The sequence below is a fragment of the Mobula birostris genome, chromosome 25 (genome assembly GCF_030028105.1).
Source record: "Mobula birostris isolate sMobBir1 chromosome 25, sMobBir1.hap1, whole genome shotgun sequence".
Taxonomy (NCBI): Eukaryota; Metazoa; Chordata; class Chondrichthyes; order Myliobatiformes; family Myliobatidae; genus Mobula; species Mobula birostris.
The window spans coordinates 30,379,846-30,403,071 of NC_092394.1; the positions used below are offsets into that span (position 1 = coordinate 30,379,846).

Here is a 23,226-nt window from a genome sequence, read left to right on the forward strand (position 1 = left end):
ATCCATGCTGACTTTGTCCGATCATTTCACTGCTTCCCAAATGTGCTGTTATCACATCCTTGATAACTGACTCCAGCAGTTTCCCCACCACCGACGTTAGGCTAACCGGTCTATAATTCCCCGGTTTCTCTCTCCCTCCTTTTTTAAAAAGTGGAGTTACATTGGCCACCCTCCAATCCTCAGGAACTAGTCCAGAATCTAACGAGTTTTGAAAAATTATCACTAATGCATCCACTATTTCTTGGGCTACTTCCTTAAGCACCCTGGGATGCAGACCATCTGGCCCTGGGGATTTATCTGCCTTCAATCCCTTCAATTTATCTAACACCACTTCCCTACTAACATATATTTCGCTCGGTTCCTCCATCTCACTGGACCCTCTGTCCCCTACTATTTCTGGAAGATTATTTATGTCCTCCTTAGTGAAGACAGAACCAAGTAATTATTCAATTGGTCTGCCATGTCCTTGCTCCCCATAATCAATTCACCTGTTTCTGTCTGCAGGGGACCTACATTTGCTTTTACCAGTCTTTTCCTATTTACATATCTATAAAAGCTTTTACAGTCCGTTTTTATGTTCCCTGCCAGTTTTCTCTCATAATCTTTTTTCCCCTTCCTAATTAAGCCCTTTGTTCTCCTCTGCTGAACTCTGAATTTCTCCCAGTCCTCAGGTGAGCCACTTTCTCTGGCTAATTTGTATGCTTCTTCTTTGGAATTGATACTATCCCTAATTTCTCTTGTCAGCCACGGGTGCACTACCTTCCTTGATTTATTCTTTTGCCAAACTGGGATGAACATTTGTTGCAGTTCATCCATGCAACCTTTAAATGCTTGCCACTGCATATCCACCGTCAATCCTTTAAGTGTCATTTGCCAGTCTATCTTAGCTAATTCACGTCTCATACCTTCAAAGTTACCCCTCTTTAAGTTCAGAACCTTTGTTTCTGAATTAACTATGTCAATCTCCATCTTAATGAAGAATTCCACCATATTATGGTCACTCTTACCCAAGGGGCCTCTCACGACAAGATTGCTAATTAACCCTTCCTCATTGCTCAAAACCCAGTCCAGAATAGCCTGCTGTCTAGTCGGTTCCTCGACATGTTGGTTCAAAAAACCATCCCGCATACATTCCAAGAAATCCTCTTCCTCAGCACCTTTACCAATTTGGTTCACCCAATCTACATGTAGATTGAAGTCACCCATTATAACTGCTGTTCCTTTATTGCACACATTTCTAATTTCCTGTTTAATACCATCTCCAACCTCACTACTACTGTTAGGTGGCCTGTACACAACTCCCACCAGCGTCTTCTGCCCCTTAGTGTTACACAGCTCTACCCATATCGATTCCACATCTTCCCAACTTATGTCCTTCCTTTCTATTGTGTTAATCTCTTCTTTGACTAGCAATGCCACCCCACCTCCCCTTCCTTCATGTCTATCCCTCCTGAATATTGAATATCCCTGAACGTTGAGCTCCCATCCCTGGTCACCCTGGAGCCATGTCTCTGTGATCCCAACTATATCATAATCATTAATAACAATCTGCACTTTCAATTCATCCACCTTATTACGAATGCTCCTTGCATTGACACACAAAGCCTTCAGGTGCTCTTTTACAACTCTCTTAGCCCTTATACAATTATGCTGAAAAGTGGCCCTTTTTAACAATCACAAATGCTGGAGGAACTCAGCAAAGTCAGGCAGATCAATGGAGGGGAAGTAAACAGTCTACATTTTGGGCCGACAAACGGACTCGGTGGACTGTTAATTCCCCTCCGTAGATGCTGCCTGACTTGCTGATTTCCTCCAGCATTTCGAGTGTGTTAAGATGAGCTTTTTAGCATTAGTTTTACATTTGTCACATGCATGTTGAGACCCCGAAACATACAGAGGAGTGCGTCATTTTGTGCCAATGACCAACAGTCCAAGGACTGTGCAAGGGGGTAGCCCACCAGTGCTGCCATGCTGCCGGTACCAACATAGCATGCCCACAGCTTACTAACCCCAACCCGTTTGTCTTTGGAATCGGGGAGGAAACTGGAGCAGCGGAGGAAATCTACACGGTCACGGGGAAAACGTACGAACCTTATGTACAAACTACTTGGTCTCATTCTCCTCGATTCCTCCCCTTCCCCACACTGACCCACCCTACCATCCCTTCGATTTTTTTTCACTCAGAATTTACTCAGTTCCACCTGGGAGCACCTAGAGAATCGAGATTCACCACTTCTTCAAGCAGAATCTTCCAAGTCATTACAGCTCACTTTCCTGGTGTGGCCTTAGCTCTAAGCTCTTCAACCACTGGAAATGGCCTTTCTTTATTGGCACTTCCATACTTTCCACTGACCTTTTACAGTGAATGTCTGAGGTAAAGCCATGCAGAATGTAAATGAATGGTAGGACACTTTAAGAAAATAGGGGGATTGATGAAGGAAATATGCTTGTGAATTCAATTGTCTAATTAACTGCAATTCTCGATAATTTAAGAAATATCTATTCTTGCATATGTTTAAAAGTAAGTCTTCTCAAACTGTTACATATTAAAGAGCTTTTAGTGCATTACTCGCTGCTAGGTAACACCACAAGATTCAGTTCTATTTTATTAATATTGGTACCAGATATTTTAATCAGAAAGTGAAGGATTGGCTGGCTGCAGTGTTTGCTTTCTGCTTAGAGAAATGATGCTTTTGTTATTGTATCTATTTTATTAGAGGTTTAATAATGACCTGTGACTGTTTCATTAACTTCGCTACTGAAAATTAAAGTGATTAGTAATTCTATCATTAAAAATGGATAACTGTGGAATAGCTGAGTCAGCTGGAACCCCATCAGAGAGAGAAAATTAGATTTGTGAACATTAACATATGGCTTCCATTTTATAGTCACTTAAACCATAAGTGGTGTGTGCTGAAGCTGATATCTACAGCAAATATCTAGATCCTACGTTTTGGGACAATACATTTGACATAACTGATATTTTAAGGTCGTAGTGCCATTTCAACAAATAAAGCTCCATAGGAACAGTGGCAGTTCAATCAAACCTTCAGCTCTTTATTAAATATGGGGATTATTACTCCCAATGTCCTACACTTTCCCCTTGATTCCTTTTTCTTCAATTAAGTATCTATCTTCTGTTTAAATACCTATCAAATTTGCGTCTGGGGGAGTACATCTTATCTCCTTTCACTCATTGCATCAGAAGATCTCAGATTTTATTTTAACTTTGAAACTGAAATTATTTATACTTATAAGAGGATTTCTGCAGATGCTGGAAATTCAAGCAACACACATCAAAGTTGCTGGTGAAAGCAGCAGGCCAGGCAGCATCTCTAGAAAGAGGTACAGTCAACGTTTCAGGCCGAGACCCTTCGTCAGGACACAGGGTCTTATGTCCGCCTTATTCCTACCCACAAGTTCTCTGTGAATTCCCCAACACCTCAATTAAATCACTCATCACCTGAATTCTAGAAGCAAGTATTTTTACCTGATAAAGAAGCCTCATTGTAGTTTTGCCCACTACTATGAGACTTCATTATCCTAAGTACCATCGCATGCAATTGGCAGTGTATTTCCAAGCTTTTGTCCTTCCAAAGGTAAAAACTTTACTTCAAACTCTGAATGATGTCTAAGCAGTGCCCTGTATAATTGCAGTAGGGTTACCTTCTTCCTATGTTCTAATCTCCTTGTGATGAAGCACCATTCTCTAAGTTAACTTTTAAAAATGTATTTCCCTGCTCTTAAAATCCTTTGATTCATCTGCCCCATCTCTGTGATGAGTTATGGTTCCGACTTTTCCTGGCAGCCATTCCCATTAATCAATTGGAAGTATATTTGTATTTCTCTCTATTCTGCCAGTATAGGGATGGCAAAAGATACCTTTACGAGAATGAAGAGTATACTGACCAATCCTAAACTAGGCATGACAACCTGCCTCAGAGTACTGAAATGTTACGTTTATCCAGTTATGTTATATGGCTCAGAATGTTGGACAATATCTAGTAACATGAAGAAACGAATTGTAGCAGCAGAGATGTGGTTTTTGAGGAGGATGCAAAGAACATCATGGATGAAACAAATATCTAATGAGGATGTCATGAACAGAGCAAACACAAAAAGAGAAATAATGTATGAGATCATGAAAAGGCAACGTAACTTCATTGGACATGTGATTAGGAAACAGGAGTTAGAATGCATGGTAATTATAGGAAAGATTGAAGGGAAGAAAGCAAGAGGAAGACAGACAAATGATGATGGAGACAGCAGCCAGAGAACTGGAAATGAATACCAATGAATTGATCCACTTGACCCAGGAGTGTGTGGGCCATGGCAGTCAAAGCTCAAACTGGACATGGCACCTGATGATGATGATGATGATTCTGCTAATTGAAGCACCCCCCTCCACCCACCCACCCACCCACCCACCCACCCACTTACCTTTCCCTTCACCTGCTTTTACCTAGCAACTGCCAGCTTGTACTCTCCCTTTCCCCACCTCCTTAATCTGCCTTCTTTCCACATCCCCTTCCTTTCCAGTCCTGATGTAGGGTCTCAGCCTGAAACTTCAACTGCTTTTTCCTCTTCATAGATGTTGTCTGACCTGATGAGTTCCTACGGCAATTTGTGTGTGTAAGCTCTCTACATTTCATAATTTACCGCACAATAAACTATTAAGCAAAATTAGACTGGATGGTATTGGAAGCATTAAATAAGATGCTGGAGGAACTCAGCAGGTCAGGCTGTCCCTGTGGAGACTTGCATCTACTTACAATTCTCCCTTTCAAAGTCTCTTTTCTCCCTCCCTAAGGACGCTTGCTCCTACTGAGACATAATTCCACTGGCTCGAGTTAGTTCCTATTCTTTATATGAGCCAGAAGGTGTATTTGCTGCAGGGTTTTCGCTGTTTGGATTGCTTCCCATCCAAAGATCAATTGTACTGCAAGCTCCCAGTCTCATTTGTGCCTGCCTTTCATTGTGGATGTGGTACAGAGTTTGTTTTATGTCATGCAGGGACTAAATATCCCTCAGCTTCCATTTGCTGTAAATTTGAAGTACAAGCTGGTGTAAGATAAATGGTAATGTATAGATTATTATAACACCCAACCAGCTGGAGAAGGATGAGGTAGACAGGTAGAGGGACTGTAAGAATAACAGTTAAATATATCCCACTACCTTAATGCTTGTTCATCCTGTCTTTGTAACCAGATCGTGTACTTCACTGCGCTCTTTCCTTATGTGGTACTGTTGGCCTTGCTGATTAACAATACTCAACTCCCAGGGGCTCCAGGTGGAATCAATTACTTTGTTAATCCAGAGTGGGAGAAACTTAAGGAAGTCCAGGTAAGCATTCATGGATATCTGAATGGATTTTAAAGTTGGACTTTGGAATGTCTAATGTTGGTTTATGTTTCAATACTTCAGCAAAAAGAAGTAAATTTGTTGGGCTGTCCCAAAAATATTTCTTCAAAAGTGAACATTGTTTTTTTTCCTGCTTTTAATAGTTTAATTTGAAAAGGAGTGATAACTATAGTTTGCCCTAGGACTGCATCAATTTTCTTTGTTCTGAATTAAAAGAGGAAAGGGCTTTGCTTCTGCAGCCAAGCATTCACCACGCACTAAAACATCCCACAATTAAAGAAATTCTAAATCAAGCTACAGAGAAGCTGCCTTCAGTATCATGTAAAACAGCATGGACTCCAAAGATTTGATTCCAGTGGCTTGTGCCTTTCCTTGAGGAAAAAAGAAGAAAGGCACAAGCCAGTGGAATCAAATTCTTGGAGTCTTGGAATAGCATGGATGGATTTTTTTCCTTACAGGTTCTGCAGCTTATTGGCATTTTTTCAGGGGAATTCAGGATGAGCTTCAAATGCTCACCTTACTGGTATCACTCTCATCCCATGAGAGAAGGAAGAGTAGTCCCAAATCTACCAGTTGAGGGACTGTTTGTGGACAGTAGACATAGGGATGATTTTTTTTTAAATTGGAAATCTGAAATAAATTTAAAAATGCTGGAATCAGTCAGCGGCTCTGGAAGCATTGTGGCAGGAGATATCAAATTCTGATGTAGGGTCTTCATTCTGTCTCTCTTTCCACAGACGCTGCCTGACTTGCTGAGTGTTTCTGGCATTCTCTCTTTTTGCTGCAAGACATAATGTTTTTAACTTTCAATGGGGCGCACTGGTGTTTAACCAGAGGAATCTACGTAAAGTACTAGCGTTAGTAAGCTTGCTGTGAAGCTGAGACTCTGTTACATTGTGGTATTTGAATGCAGGAAATCTGGAGTCAAAAGGGAAGAAATACATTTCCTTCTAACAGGTATTTCCATCCTAGGATTGATTGGCAATCGAGGCAGCCTATTGCCCTATCAAGAGTTTGAATCAGATCTGTCCATGACTTTTTATGAGCTTTCATTGATGTGAAACTTCCAAAAACTGCCTCACCCTCAGCTTTTGGTCTGATAAGAAAGAAGATCAAAGTCAAAGTCGAGTTAATTGTCATGAACACAGGTACACACAAGCACAGGTACAAAGAAAACCTAGCTTGCAGCATCAGAGGAACCACACTCACAAGAAGAACCTACGTGAAGGCTAAATTATGTGCAATTTTTACAAAAAGAAAATAATTCAAACATGAGAAGAACACAGGCAAGAGAAGAGATTACTGGGGCCTTGACCAATATCTTCATGTCCTCTCCAGCCACAGGTGAGGTCTCAGAGGACTGGCAAATAGCTAATGTTGCTCCATTAATCAAGTGGGAACTCGGGATAATTCTGTGACCGGTGGGTGAGTCTAATGTCAGTGGTGGGAGGTTACTGGAGAGAATTCTTAGGGACAGGATTCATGAGCATTTGGAAAACCGTGGCCTAATTAGGGAGCACCAGCATGACTTATAGCGAAGCAAGTCATGTCTTACTAACTTGATTGAATTTTTTTTGATGAGGTGACGAGGATGCCAATTGAAGGTAGATTTGTGGATGTCACCTACATGGACAAGATGCTTGACAAGGTCTCCCAACCAGAAAATTAAGATTAAGATGCATGGGATCCATGGTGAATTAGCCGTTTGCATTCAGAACCAGCTTGCCCATGGAAGACAGGGGGTGGTGGTCGATGGACTTATTCTAGCTGGAGGTCTGTGATTAGTAGTGATCCGCAGGGATCTGTACTGTGATGTCTGCTGTTCATGATGTGTACAAATTATCCGAATGAAAATGTAGATGGGTGGGTTAGTAAGTTTGAAGATGATAGGAAGATTGGTGGAGTTGTGGATAGTGTAGAGGACTGGCAAAGAGAACAGCATGAAATAGCTCATTTGCAGATATGGGTAGAGAAATGGCGGGTGAAGTTTAACCCAGCCAAATGTGAAGTGTTGCACCTTGGTAGGTCAAATGCAAAGAGACAGTACACTGTTGAGGGCAAGACCATGAACAGTGTTGATGAGCAGAGGGCTCTTGCAGTCCAAGTTCATAACTTTCTGAAAGTGGCTACACAGGTAGATAGGGCCCTTAAGAAGACATATGGCATGCTTGCTTTTATAAGTTGAGGAACTGAGTTCAAAAATCAGCAAGTTATCTTGCAGCTTTATAAAGCTCTAGTTAGGCCGCTTCTGGAGTACTGCATACAGTCTTGGCTCCCCAATTATAGGAGAGGATGCAGAGAAGGTTTACCAGGATGTTGCCTGGATTAGAGGGCATTTGCTATATAGAGAGGTTGGACAAACTCGGGTTGTTTTCTCTAGAGTAGCAGAAGCTGAGGGGAGATCTGATAGAGTTTTATAGGATTTTGAGGGGCATAGATGGAGTAGACAGACAATATCTTCTTCAGAGGGTTGAAATGTCTGGTATCAGAGTGCATGCTTTTAAGGTTAGGGGGGTAACTTCAAAGGAGAAGTGAGGGGCAAGTTTTCTACACAGAGAGTGGTGAGTGCTTGGAATGTGCTGCCTGTGATGGTGGTGGTAGTAGAGGCAGAAACATTAGAGACTTTTATGAGACACTTAGATGGAAATGTGAGGAAAATGATAGGATATGGACATTAGGTAGGCAGAAGAAATTAGATTGATTAGCTGTTTGATTACTAATTTAATTGGTTCAGCTGTGGGCCAAAAAGCATGATCCTGTGCTGTATGGTCGATGTTCTAAAAACCTCACTCCAGCGCAAAGTGGTCCTAGTTTATTACCTATGATTTGCCAAGAGCTGTTCATGGTTGTGCAGGTCAGTTCAAGAACCGCATGGTTGAAAAGAAATAGCTGCTCTTGAACCTGGTGACGTGGGATTTCAGGCTTTTGTGTCTCCTGCCCAGTAGTAGCTGTGAGGAGACAGCATTGCCTGGATGCTGGGAACATTTGATAACAGATGTTGCCTACTTGAGGCAGTGCCTCATGTAGGTACTGCCAATGGTAGGAAGGGATGTGTCTGTGCTATATTAGGCTGTGTCCACTATTGTCTTATGTTCCTGTGCATTCAGATAGCCTTACCAGACCGTTTTACCTTATTTATTTAGGGATACAGCAGGGAAACAGGCCATTCTGGCCCAACAAGCCTGTCCTATTACAGTCATGTAACCAATGAACCTACTAGCCTGTACGTCTTTAGAATGTGGGACCCAAAGGAAATCCATGCAGTCTCAAGGAGAACATACAAACTCCTTAGAGACAGCATCAGAATTGAACCCGAGTCACTGGTGCTGTAATAGCATTATGCAAATGCAACACTACCATCTCACCCCAAAAAATCGACAACATGAATCCTAATCTACTAGTGAGTTATTTAATGAACAGTATAGAAGAAAGTCTGTGGCAAGAGAAATAAAATCAAGACCAAACCTTAAATTAAGCCTCAAGTTTAAAGCAATGAATTCTCAATCCCTAGAGACGAACATCCCATTATAAAGGGATGAAAATAATCCTGTTTGCACTGATATTTTCACATTTTAGTATCCAGCAAACCATTTATCAAATGCTTTCAGGATATTCACACCATTAACATCTATAATGCATAAGATTAGGGATGATTGCACTTCCCAGTTTGGACATTTAAATCCACCAAAAATCATCAGATTTTGTTTGCTTTTTTTTTAACACAACCTGATAATAAATTTCACTTATTTCAACAAACACCACACAGGATAGCATCATAAATTAATCTTCTCCAAGGGAAAATCGAGAACTATTTTTTTGCTTGGACATGTAGAATTCAAACTGTATTTTGTTCAGTTTTGAGTGTCCTATTTAAATGGAAATGAAATTAAGTTACATTTTTAGAGTTTGGTGATAGATCCATTTATATCATTAATAATGGGGACCTAAGCTTCCTAATACTGAGAGCAGAATGTTAATTTTAGACCCAGATACATTTTTGCTTTGCAAACATTTGCTCTGATTTCATTTTAAATTTATTTAGTATTAAATTATAGTTAGTTAGTTTGGTCACTGGTGATTGATGTGACCCAGGGCTGTGCTCAAGTTAAACATCACATTAACGTATATGCTCCATTACAAGACATCCCATTTACATTCTTATAGTCTGTCAGTACTGTATCATTACCTGAAAGACATTTCATCTGGCACAGGAAATACTCACTCACTCGGACAATCGTCTACAATCCCCAAAGATTCACGTGGATAAACCTATCAAATATTGAAAATCCTAGTCCCTTATTCACTCATATACTTTTTCAATCTGCCTCTGTGGTGGTTTAATGATCCCTTTTGGTCTGCTGTTTGTTTCCACAACAGATAAGCGTGGATGTGGAGCAGATGTTTCTCATGGTGAGGGAGTCCAAGATGAGAGGGCACAACCTCAGAATAGAGTGATGTCCCTTTAGAACAGAGATGAGTAGGAATTGCTTTAGCCAGGGAGTGGTGAATCTGTGGAATCCATTGCCACGGGTGGCTGTGGAGGCCAAGTTTAAGGCAGAGGTTGATAGATTCATGATTAGTCAGGGCATGGAAGGATGCTGGAAAAGGCAGGAGATTGGGAAATGGATCAGCCATGATGAAATGGTGGACCCCACTTGAGGAGCCAAATGACCTAATTCTGCTCCTACATCTTATGGTCTTACCATCTCGGGTGGACGATGAATTGTCTGAAGAAATGACTGAAGTAAGGAACTACATTTAAGCGTCTCTTAGATGAGTGCATAAACAGGAAGGGAACAGAGGAACACAGACCATGTGTAGGCAGATGTGCAGTTTCATTTGGCATCATAGTCATCACAGACACATAGGCCAAAGGGGCTGTTGCTGTGTTCTGCTGTTCTACATTCTATTTCCCCTTGATTCTCCAGATGAGAGGCAATTTACAGTAGTATTTAACCTACCTGTCATGTTTGTTCTTTCACAAAGGCAAACTTGTTTTGGTAAAAATGCTAAAACTATTTTATTTACAGATTTACAGGATGGCTTCAGTTCAACCACATTTTACCAAGGGCCTTAGCCTGCCAAGAGTGTGTGTGAGTCCCTTTCACCAATATCAGTTCCAGTTCCAGCTGAACCACCCGCATTGCACACTGGAAACTGAAGTTCTTTATTATGTGCACACATAATAACACAATCTTCCCCCGTTAAAGAAAATACTATGTCCTCATAAGCCTGCAGGAAACAATAATGCTCTCCAACACAGATATTTATATTAACTTCAATTATAATGAGCAAATACAGTTCTTCATTCACTCATCCACTTTCAATCTGCCTCTGGGATGATTTACTGATCCCTTTTGGTCTGCTATTTGTTTCCACAGATGTATAGGTTTCATTTTCTGTGTTCAGTCTCTGTCCTTGTTCTTGCTGTCTGGCCATTGTTTGCTCCAGGTGCCTCGTAATGGAGCCCTGGACTATATCCATGTGATCAGTGAGTCTTCGCACGAGTTCAAACTGATTCCATCTCAATTCACAGAGCTGCTTCTGTTGATTGCATATCAAACCTCATTGGTTTGTGCTGAATTGGTGCTTTTGTTGTGACCTTGGAGTCTGTGTGATCTCCCCATCTTCCTTTTTATTTATCTTCTTCAACTTCGGTGAGGATTGTGGAGATATTTTTGATTTCCAGCCTTTAAATGGAAATTGACGAGAGACAGATTTTGAACCACAGCTGCATAATGTGGAAGCAGAAATGGTGTCTTCATCATGATCCCTCTGTTCAGCACAGGCATCCTGACTGTTGTGCTGGTGTCGCTGGTACAGATGACTATGGAAAATGGAGTTCTTGTGCTTCTCTCCCATAAGTGTTGTCTGGTCATCTTTGGTCTGTGAGGCCACAATGAAAATTCTTTCCACAAGGTTGATTCAGACCTGATATTGGCTGTACTCTCTCATCTACAACCATTAGTTGTGCCTTTAGGTGCTGCCCCTTGTGCATGAAGTTCAATATACAGCCTCCTTCTACCAGAACGTTCTCTCCAGTATAGCCAGTCAGTTTTAACTTCGCTGGGTAAATCTTGCTCTTTACTTTGAGAATCTTGTAAACATCCATGGATAACAGATTCATCTGGGCTCTGGAGTCAAGCTTGAATGGAATTACTGTCTCATTCACAGTCACTGGAACAATCCATTCTGTCTTACCAGCACCAGCAGCCTGTAGAGAATCCACAAAGACTTCCTCCATTCCTTCAGCAGCAGTGTGCACCTTTCTGTTGGTAGCCCCAGCTTTGCAGGACTTTGCAAAACAATTCTTCTTCCCACAGTTATTTACAGATTTACAGAATGGCTTCAGCTCAACCACATTTTACTCGGGAAACTTTAGCCCGCCAAGAGCGTGTCTCCCATTCACCAACATCACTTCCAGTTCCAGGTGAATCACCCGCATTGCACACTGGGAACTGAAGTTCTTTTATTATGAGCATACATAATAATTGAATTTAATTTAAATTGAATTGAATTGACTTTATTTCCTACATCCTTCACATACATGAAGAGTAAAAATCTTTATGTCACATCTCCATCTAAATGTGTCATGTGCAATCATAATAATTTATAATAAATAGAACAGTCAATGTAATATAGAGTACACTCAAATCAGCGTGAGGTTATCAGTCTGATGGCCTGGTGGAAGAAGCTGTCCCGGAGCCTGTTGGTCCTGGCTTTTATGCTGCAGTACCGCTTCCCGGATGGTAGCAGCTGGTTGGGATGGCTAGGGTCCCCAGTGATCCTATGAGCTCTTTTTACACACCTGTCTTTGTAAGTGTCCTGAATCATGGGACATTCACACTACAGGTGCGCTGGGCTGTCCGCACCACTCTCTGCAGAGTCCTGCGATTAAGGGGGGTACAGTTCCCATACCAGGCAGTGATGCAGCCAGTCAAGATGCTCTCAATTGTGCCCCTGTAGAAAGTTCTTAGGATTTGGGGGCCCATACCAAACTTCCTCAACTGTCTGAGGTGAAAGAGGCGCTGTTGTGCCTTTTTCACCACACAGCCGGTGGGTACAGACCACGTGAACTCCTCGGTGATGTGGATGCTGAGGATCTCGACCTACATATCTTTAGAGTGTGAGGAAAGCCAGAGCCCCTGAAGAAATCCCACCTGCTCACATTGAGAATTCGTATACTCTATTCGGACGCCATTTGAGGTCAGGATTGAACGGGGGCTGCTGGAACTGTGTGGCAGCAGCACACTACACCGGGCCACATTGTGTTATTTTAGCCACCTAGCGGATGGGACTTGCTGTGCACCATCCAAATGACGGCAGGAATCAACAACTTGCCACGGAGTAATACCCTGCCGCTGTGAATTAGAGGCGTACTACCCAGTGAACCACAAGTTCTAAGTCGTCGACAAGTTTGCCAGCTTTGAGTTTAGGCCACCAGTTCTAGCCCAGAGGTTTGCTTTAACCACTCTTAGAGCTCATCTGGTTGCGATTGTGCACAGCAGATACCTGTTTGCTCTCAGTTTTGTTCCTCAGAGTTGTACATTTTTCCCTGCCATTCAAAGTTGTTTTACTGTGCTGTTAGTACTTTAGTTGTGTTTAAACAACAGGATTTAGAAGGCACACAGTGTTAAAAGCAACTCTCATAAACAATGATCAGCATGAACAATTTCTGTCCCACTGTGTTCAACTTAGTGATTGTGCATTTAAGCTCCTGGTATGGAAGATTATGTAACTACAGCTTCCACTAACACTTTCATATAAAATGTAAACATTTTACACACTTCTTTACAATGCAGTTTATCTTTTTGGTGATTTATTATTCATTTAATGAGGCAAAGGGAAGAGTTCTCCTTTATATTTCAATGGTTCAGTTTAATGTCAGAGAAATATTTACAATATACATCCTGAAATGCTTTTTCTTCGCAAATATCTACAAAAACAGAGAAATGCCCCAAAGAATGAACAACAGTTAAACGTGAAAACCCCTAAGTCCCCCCCAGCTCCCCCTCCCACGCGTAAGCGGCAGCGAGCAACAATTCCCCCCTCCCCCCACCGGCGAAAAAAAGCGCACTCTCCACAGAGCACAAATGTGAGCTAAGCGATAGCAAAGACACAGACCTTGCAGATACCCCAAAGACTCTTGCAATTCATCCGACATTCGGCAACCCACAGGTTCGCTCTTTCTCTCATAAGGGAGAGAGAGGTGTCCCCCATTTTCACAGTGAGCGGGAGACATAACAACAACCCGTTAAAAAGTCCGTTTTGTTGCTTTTTACGAGCTCTGTGGCCGAAGATCGCAAAGATGTCAGGTCTTCGGGCCGACAGCGAAAGATTTTCTGGCCTCCCCGACGACACACGAGTCTCCTGCCATGTGTCGTCTTAATGCCATTTGTTCTGGTGTTTAGGATCTAAGAGTAAAAGACAGCCTGCAATACTCTAGTTATTGGGTATTGAGTGATAACGTTAGGATGCCTTTTAAGGTTGATTAAGCATTCATGTCCAGAGCTTAAGTAAGTATCAGACTGAAGCCATTATCAGGAGAACTGATGAAGGATCTTGGATCTGAAACATTCACTCTGTTTCTCTTTCCACTGCCTGGCTTTCGGTGTAATTTTTGTTTTTTTCCAGATCTCCAGCAATGACAGTACTTTTATTTTCAATAGATCTAACCGAGGACTGAAGCTTCAGGACTGTTCAGAGGAAGGGAGAAGATTTTTTTTCATAAAACCATGCAGTCATTTTGCAGTTGCAGTTGGTTCAGTATAAATGATAATGGTTATGTCGTAAAGCTTCCCAACAATGCCTCACTCATAACAGCGCCAATGCTCTCTGCACTGCAGTTGCTAATTTTTGCTCTGGTTTCAACTACAAACCTTTGTTTTCTTCTCAGGTCTGGGTTTATGCTGCAGTTCAAGTCTTCAATTCCCTGGGTATTGGTTTTGGCTCATTGATTTCCATGGCGAGTTACAACAAGTTCAACAACAAAATACTTAAGTACTTTCTTCTTTTTCTTGTTTTGCCTTTATAAGTTGTACCAGTCTTCGTTTACTGTGGTCAACATAGCCCAGCCAAGGAAGTCCTGTGCCAAAATAAAACTGAATGTACTGGAAGTACTCAGGTAGCTTCTGTGGAGTTGAAGGAAGATGAGGGTAACATAGCAGGTCAAAGGCATTTCATCAGATCAATAGCTAGAAACTTCAATGGTTTCTCTTCCCCACAGATGCTGCCTAACATGCTGACTATTTCTTGCATTTCCGTTCTCAGCCAGGTTTGTATCATCTGCTGTATTTCCCTTCTAAATCCTGTACTGTATCCCTTTTTGATTCCGGTTTCAAATGGGTTCTATGGTCGGACTGACAAATGAAGGAGGTATTGCGATTTCCCTCGGGATTCTCCCAGCTCTCGGTTGCAGTGAGGCCCCATATTTTCAGTACCATGAAAAGTACAAAAGATAAGCAATGCATGTGCATGAAAGCTTACCTCAGTACTACCAAACCCACAGAAGGCCATTCATGGTTCACACAAAAATCTGTTGCTTAAAACTGGGAAACTGGTCCAGAGCAGGATGAAGGGGTAATAACAATAGATTATGCATTAGAACGTAAGAAATTGGACCAGTGACCAGCCAAATGGCTCCTTAAGCTTATTGTGTGATTTAAAGAGACCAAGGTTGATCTTCACTTCTCTGCCCCTTACTATAACTCATACTGCCCAAACATCCATGGCTCTCTCTCTTCTGTTACTCAGTAAAAGAACATCAACAGTTGTCAGGACAGGGAATCTCAATCTTACACGCATCTCTGAATAAAGCAATCCCTTTTCATTTCAATCTAGGGACTATGGTCTCTGGTTTTAGATTGTCCAGCCAAGCATGGCAACCTCTCAGCAACCACATTATCAATCACTCTGTGATATTTCATACACCTCAAGACTTAACCCATGCTGGTATATTTAAAGGGTGACTCTGTTTTAAATACAGTGCCACATGATCTGAGTTGTAGTGATGGTTTACAGAGGATTGTTAACCCATTGATCACTAAAACAGTCACGCTGTGTTGAACTCCTTGTTTGAGTCAAAAAAAATTACACAAGAAAACCTAATCATTACACCACTTGTCCTCCTAAACCACAGAGAATGTGAACCCCGTTCACTCCATTTCTCCTCTTGGAACAGACTTCATCCTAGGAATCAGACCGGTGAATCCTTCTTCGGTTCTCTGTCTTGCTAAAGGTGGCCAACACTGTACAACTGTCAGTACCTCCAGTTGAACTCTATCTTTTTGTGTGTTTTCCCCCAGCTGTCAGTCTGTGGTTTTGTATTGCCAATTGCTCCTGTCCCCACTCCTACTCTACTCTGGTCCCTGTATTACTGAGTACTCTGTCTCTCATTATTACCTGTATTGCTGCCACTTGTGTCTCATTGTGATCCACCTATCATCTGCCTCTCTGTTTATTGCTCAGTGTATTTCAGTCCTGTGTTTTCACCTGTTTGTGGCCAGATCATGCCAATGAATTTTCCTGAGCCTTTCCAGCATTTGTATATGTACTCTGTCTGTCTGTCTATCAACTCTGCCTGTTTTCTGATTCTGGTTTTTGGATTTCTCTGGATGTTTTGATCTCTGTCTGAACTTTGACGCTGACTTTGTTTGCACCTTGGGATTTGTTACTCAATTAGTACCACTGTGTGCACAGTAGTGACTCTGCGATTGGATCCCTGCTCCAGTGGCCTAACAACATCATATTCCAAATGGGTCACACCAAAACAGCATAGCAGCAATGTTGCAGTGAACATTCTTTGAGCAATAGACGTTCTCTATTCAATAGACATAGCCTGATCGATGGTCCTCCTCAAGCAACTGGCATTCGCTTAGCAAAGAGCTTCTCTGAGCAATGCATATTCTCTGAGGAATAGATGTTTTCCAAGGATCTCTGAGCAAAGAACACTTAGTGAGCAATTGGTATTCCCTGAGCAATGGGTGTTCTTTCCTCAAAGAATGTGTGAGAAATAGCTGTTCACTGAGCTACTGACACTCTCTGAGCAATACACACTTTCTACTCAGTAGATATACCCTGAATAACGGCTGTTTCTCAAGCAAATGACAGTCCCAAAGGGATAGATTTTCTCTGAGTAACGGGTGATCTCTGGGCAATAAAAATTCTCCAGCCAATAGACATACCCAGATGATAAAAGTTCCCTGTACAGAGCACCACCCCGCCCCCACCCACGCAAATTAAAATTTAACCCCAGAGTTAAAGGTAATGAGTTAGAAACATTTCTGTTTATAAATCTCAAATGTTTGATTAATTTGTACACATACTGTTCACTGCCACAAATTAATACCTGGCAATGGTTTTTCAATTTCCTTGCAGTGATACATTAGCCATCTCACTGACGAATACAGCCACAAGTATACTTTCTGGATTTGTTATCTTCTCTGCTTTTGGATACTTGTCCCAAATGATTAACGTTCCAATCCATGAAATCGCTGTGGATGGTGAGTGAGTGAGTGTACAAGGTGCACACGAGGTTGTATAAGTTGGTGAGATCTGAACTAGGCTGACATGTTTTAACCACAGAGGGCATGGGATTTGTTAATTGCACATAGACATATTTCTGTTGCCAATAATTTCAACAAGATTAATTATAAACATCAAGCAGAGTGCATGGATATACAGGATTTCAGACATTTCATCTTGCAGTGTAGCAAAGGAAAGTAAAGGGCAAAATTCCTCAACGCGTTCAGTGAATGAAGGAGGGTGGAGTTTGAATTCTGCTCTTTATTGGTGCGAGCTCGGCCAAGACAATGACCCAAATAATCTCTGCACTTCTGGGTGAGAGAGAGAGAGAAAGGAGAAACTGGGTCAAAGTTCTGGCTGTCGCTCACTGCCCAGCAAGGACTCTAGCTATGTGGTCAAAAGAGATTTGGCCTATGATGTCCTAACTTCTGAAGTTGGGTAGTTTACCAGTCCTTGTGTCACTGGAGTCTGGGTTCTCCATAGAAAACCTACAGCACAATACAGGCCCTTTGACCCACAAAGCTGTGCTGAACATGTCCCTACCTTAGAACTATCTAGGCTTACCCATAGCCCTCTATTTTTCTAAGCTCCATGTACCTATCCAGGAGTCTCTTAAACGACCCTATCGTTTCGACCTCCACCACCATCGCTGGCAGCCCATTCCACGCACTTACCACTCTCTGCGTAAAAACTTACCCCTGACATCTCCTTCTGTACCTTCTTCCAAGCACCTTAAAACTCTGCCCTCTCGTGCTAGCCATTTCAGCCCTGGGGAAAAGCCTCTAACTATCCACGCAATCAATGTCTCTTATTATCTTGTACTCCTCTATCAGGTTACCTCTCATCCTCCGTCGCTCTTTTGGTGCACTAGTCGTAGTGCTTATTACACTATTGTCCAATCTGATGTTAGAAAAATAAATTCTGGAACTAGGTAAAAATCCACTAACTACAGCAGAGTGGAATTCTGCACAGCAGTTTGTGAGAGAGAACAGGGTCGGTGTGGTTTCTTTTGGGGCCGGATGCAGCGAGCTCACCTCATGGCTGTCAATGTAGAGCTGCAGGAGAGGCCAGCACAGAGGAGAGGAAGGTGTTGGGGGTGGGAGAGGGGGAGAGAGACAGACCAGTCTGAACAGGCCTGATAAACTCCTATCCTGTGGGTGACCCCACAACACAATGGGCCGGCAACCGAACAAGGACCCAGCAATCACAACAGGAGGTTCAGACTTGATTTCAAAGCTGGCTGCAGTCACCTCCATAATAGTGATCACAGGACACGGAGGGTGGGAGCTACTGCGAGTGGAGCCGTGATGTATTATTAGTATTGATTTACTATTGTTGCACGTACCAAGATATATAGCTCCATAAGATATGGGAGCAGAATTAGGCCGTTCGGTCCATTGAGTCTGCTCTGCCGTTCCATTGTGGCTGATCCAATTTTCCTCCCAGGCCAGATCTCCTGCCTTCTCCCCATATCCCTTCACGACCCGAACAGCTTACTGACCGTGCAGACCTTTAGTCATTACCTCAATCCCAGACCCTGCACAATGTTCTTGTCAGCCACCTACAGGAAAGATTGAATGAGTGCAGAGAAAATTTACAAGGATGTTGCCAGGACTTGAGGAACTGAGTTATAGGGAAAGGTTGAGACTATTGCCTGCAGTACAGGAGAGGAAGAAGTTACTGAGGGGAACAAATGAGGGGTGTAGATAGGTGAATACATGCAGGTTTTTCCCACTGAGGACGGGTAAGGCTAGAAATAGAGGTCATACAATAGGTTTAGGGTGAAATATTTAAGGAGGTTCTGAGGGGGAGCTTTTTCACTCAGGGTGTGGCCACGAGCTGCCAGCGGAAGTGGTAGATGCAGGTTCAACTGTCACACTTGAGAAGTTTGGATGAGTATGTGGTTGGGAGAGGTTTGCAGGGCAGTGGTCTGGTGCAAAAGTAGATGGGCCTAGGCAGAAGGCCAGGTTGACATGGACAAAGAAGCCTGTTTCTGTGCTGTGGTACTGTGTGACTTAATGTGTTCCCGGGTGCTTTGTGCGTGAACAGGTAAGGTCGTCTCTTTCCTCCCTGGCAAAGCTCCACTGTCTACCAGCAGTGGAGGAGACACATGCTGCACAGGCGGTGACTCACGAGTTGTGCAGCTGTTGCTAGCCTGTGACAAATAGAAGGCAAAAGCATCTGGGGCAAAAACAGCATGAAGTGGTGCCAATGCAATCTAATGTGTGGAAAACCAATCTCTGGGAGGCATGCACATAAAAAACAAATGGGCCTAGTTTCTCAGCTTCAGTACCTTCCTCACATGTAATAAATAGGCCACTCTGACAACTTCTGTTATATAGGAAGACTATAGGTCACAATTGACTCCAAGTGCTCGTGCACAAACTGGAGCCTGTGGCCTACCTGTCTCAAACACTCAAATGTGTATTACAAAATGAAAACTAAGGAAGAGATTCCCGATTGTCAGCAAAGCTGTATCCAGCAAGAAATCAGCAGCTTCAGTGGAAAGGGAGGGGAGAAAATGGTAAAAATAAGGGACTCCATTTGTCTGAAACACCATTTTTTACTTGTGCTGAATATTTTATTACTTACTAGCACTGTGTTTGGTAATTCTTAAAATGTTTTTCTTTCCTTCAGGCCCTGGATTAGTGTTTGTGATTTACCCTGAAACCTTTCTTACAATGCCTGTCTCCCCGTTGTGGGCGATACTGTTTTTCACCATGCTGCTGTTTTTGGGACTTGACAGTCAGGTAAGAGTCACTATTAAACTCCACACCTTCACTTGGACAGTGTTGATGGCTGAAAGGGAGCACCTGCTGTATCCAGTTCAAATTATGCACAAGCTGGAGCTGATAAGCCGCATTGTCATTTGCATTCTGAACTAGTCAAAACTTCTGCTGCAAGTTGAGACACGGGAGAGTGCAGATGCTGGAATCAAGAGCAAAATAAAAAGCACTCCAGAAACTCAGTGAGCCAGACAGCATCCATAGAGGAAAATAGATACTGATATTTAACAAGATAAGAGGCCATGGTATTACAGGATGGATAGAGAATTGGATATTCGGCAGGGAGCTAAGAGGGGGAATGAAGGGAGCTGTTTCTGATTGGCTGCCGATGACTAGTGGTGTTCCGTTAGGGTCGATGTTGGGACCAATTTCTTTAGAGATTATGGAGATCAGGTCATTGGGTATATTTAAGGCAGAAGTCGATAGGTTCTTTATTAATTAGGGCGTGAAAGGTCATGGGGGAAGACAAGGGTATGGGGTAGGGAGGGAACTGGATTAGCCATGATGGAACAGACTCGATGGGCTGAATGATCAAATTCTGCTTCTATGTCTTATGATTCTGATTCTGACATTGAGCTACTAAACCAGCAGTTGTGGGGGATTGATTATTGATCGAGAAGCAGGTGTTCAAATTCACTGTGGGAAGTTAATTTCTTTTTTTTTAATTTTATTTTTATTTGGATAAGGAATTCACAAATATCATGTACTTTTTTCACACATATAACCTTTTCCATTTTTTTATATGTATAAAACTATAATTATTTATACATTCTTAAGTACACATTGAGATGATATAAAAGGAAATTAGACACTTAAATAGATAATTATGTACTGTGGTAATTCTAAACTATTAGGCTAAGTAATGGTATTAGTTGTTAAGAAAAATGGTAATAATAGTTTCCATATAACTCTTCTGGACCATTTCCACTGGTCCAAAATGTTGTATATAAGCCTATGTAACAACCATTTTAGGTGTTTATATCCTAATTTGTTCATGCTTGCTCCTGCCCGCAGACGTAATTATCCAATCCCTATGTACTTATTTAGTTAATTTTTTCATTTTTTATCCCTTTCCCAAACCTTTCCCTTTACTTGTGTTAATTCTCTATTTTCCAAAAGAAAACGAAAAAAAAGACATTGCTTACGTTAGCAATATTACTGTGTTGATGAGAAGAGCAGTATAAATCATTAGGAGAGTCATCTAAAGTCTGCTCGCATTGGGGTTATATATTCAATCCATTTATTCCAGATTTGATAAAATTTTTCTTTTTGAATTCTCAGGGAGTAAGTCAACTTTTCCATTTTAATTATTTCCAAGATAATTTCGTGCCAATCTTCTAATGTAGGTGGTATTAGATTTAGCCACTTTCTAGTGATTGATTTCTTACTTGCCGCTAAGAGGGCCTGCAGCAACTTTATATCTTCCTTCTGTTCAAGAAACAATACATGCCCCAAATAGAGCATCTCAAAGTTCAGAGGTATCTGGTACCTAAGTACCTTAACTAATGTTCTATGAATACCTTCCCAATATAGACTTAATTTAGGGCAATCCCAGAAAATATGAAAATGATTTGCCTCCTTGGAGCCGCACCTTCTCCAACACGTCACGTCTGTATCTTTATATTTTTCCTGATATGGGGTCTTGAAGTATCTTATAATGTTTTTCCAACAATGTTCTCTCCAAGTCAAAGAATTAGTCGAGTACCATTGAAAGCTGCAGATTTTCCCCCAAGCCTCCTCTGAAAGTACCAACCCCGCTTCTTTCTCCCACTTCTCTTTAATATACAGTGTATTTACATTTTTAGCATGGGAGAGTGCATTATATAATCGAGAAACTGATTTACTAGGTATTGAACTGCAAGCTGAATTCAGAATCTTGAAAAATTCTAATTCTACTGTTGATAGGTCTGTATATCTACAACTCTGGTTAACATAGTTTCGTACTTGAAGGTACCTAAAAAAGTCATTATGTTCTAGGCCATGTTTGTCCTGCAGGATTTGGAAACTTTGTAATACTCTTTTATCTAGAAATGAGAGGTAGGTTGTAAGACCTTTCTTTATCCATAGCTCAAATCTTTTATCTCCTCTGTTGGGAAGGAATTCGGTATCATATGCACACCATCTAAAGAGTTTTAACATGTTATTAATTCCACATGAATTAGCCACCTTCTGCCATACTTTTAATGTAAGATTTATCCAACTGTTTTTAAATTTTTCCAACTGGGCCATCAATCCTTTGTCAGCTATTGAGGCCTGTAGAGGAAAACTGTCAACTAATCCAAATTCTATTTCCTTCCATCTAGCCTTATATTCCCTATTACACCAATATAACAGAGGGGTTATCTGTGAGGCATAAAAATAATTTCTCAGGCAAGGAAGAACCATACCTCCTCCTTCCTTCCCTAACTGTAAGGCGTTATATCGAATTCTAGGTTTCTTTCCTTACCAAATGAAGCGGGAAATCCATTTGTCCCATTCCCTGAATTGATTATCATCCACCTCCACCAGTAAAGTACGGAAAAGATACAATAACCGAGGAAGAATATTCATTTTTATAGTATTTATCCTTGAATTTAAACTTAAAAAGGGGATAAGATTCCATCTATGCATATCTGCTTTTATCTCTGAGATTAATGGCCCATAATTTACCTGTGACAGTGTTGAAAGATCCTTCGGCAGGGTTATTCCTAAATATTTTAATGATTTAGCTTCCCACTTAAGATCGTATGTATCCTGCAATTTTTTGGATGGTGTATAATTTAGGGACATAACCTGCGTTTTCTTTACATTTATTTTATAACCTGATATTTTCCCAAAGTCATCTAACAGTGTAAACAATCCTATAAATGATTTTTCTGGTTCACTCAGATAGACCAAAACATCATCTGCGAATAACGCCACTTTCTGTTCAATCCCTGCCACCTTGATACCTTTTACAATTTCACTCTGTCTTATTAGTTAGGCAAGCAGTTCAATATATAGCGCAAAAAGGAGAGGAGAAATTGGGCATCCCTGTCTAGTGCCTCTCTCTAAGATGAAGGAGTCAGAGAGGTCCCCATTTATCTTAATTCGGGCTGTAGGGCTGTCATATAGAGTCTGAATTACTTTAATAAACTTTTCTTGAAAGCCGAATCTTCCTAACACTCTGTATAGGAATGCCCAACTAACCAAATCAAAAGCTTTCTCAGCGTCTAATCCTACTACCATTGTCTCTGTCTCGTTCTTATTAACCTGTTCTAATATGTGCAGAGTTCTCCTTATGTTGTCCTGTGTTTGTCTTTGTTGAATAAATCCAGTCTGGTCTAAGTGGATTAGGCCAGGTAAAAACTTTTCCAATCTGCGCGCTAATATAGATGTAAATAGTTTGTAATCTAAATTAAGAACACTAATTGGCCAATAATTGCCACATTCTAGTTTATCTTTACCTTCTTTAGGAATAACTGAAATAATCGCTTCTCTCCAGGAAGGTGGAGTTTCTCCTCTCTGCAAGATCCAATTAAAGGTGTTAAGTAGTAATGGGGCTAACTGTGTCTTCAGGGACTTGTACCACTCTGAG

At 41.5% G+C, this 23,226-nt stretch overlaps 1 protein-coding gene across 1 annotated transcript in view; it reads left to right on the forward strand.

The window, feature by feature from the left end:
- Positions 1–23,226, forward strand: part of LOC140187859 (sodium- and chloride-dependent GABA transporter ine) — a 139,444-nt gene that overhangs the window by 88,278 nt on the left and 27,940 nt on the right. The window contains exons 5-8 of the mRNA XM_072243654.1: positions 5,209–5,343; positions 14,258–14,361; positions 16,738–16,862; positions 19,522–19,634. Of these exons, the coding sequence (XP_072099755.1) occupies positions 5,209–5,343; positions 14,258–14,361; positions 16,738–16,862; positions 19,522–19,634 (477 nt within the window). The remainder of the gene's footprint in view (positions 1–5,208; positions 5,344–14,257; positions 14,362–16,737; positions 16,863–19,521; positions 19,635–23,226) is intronic.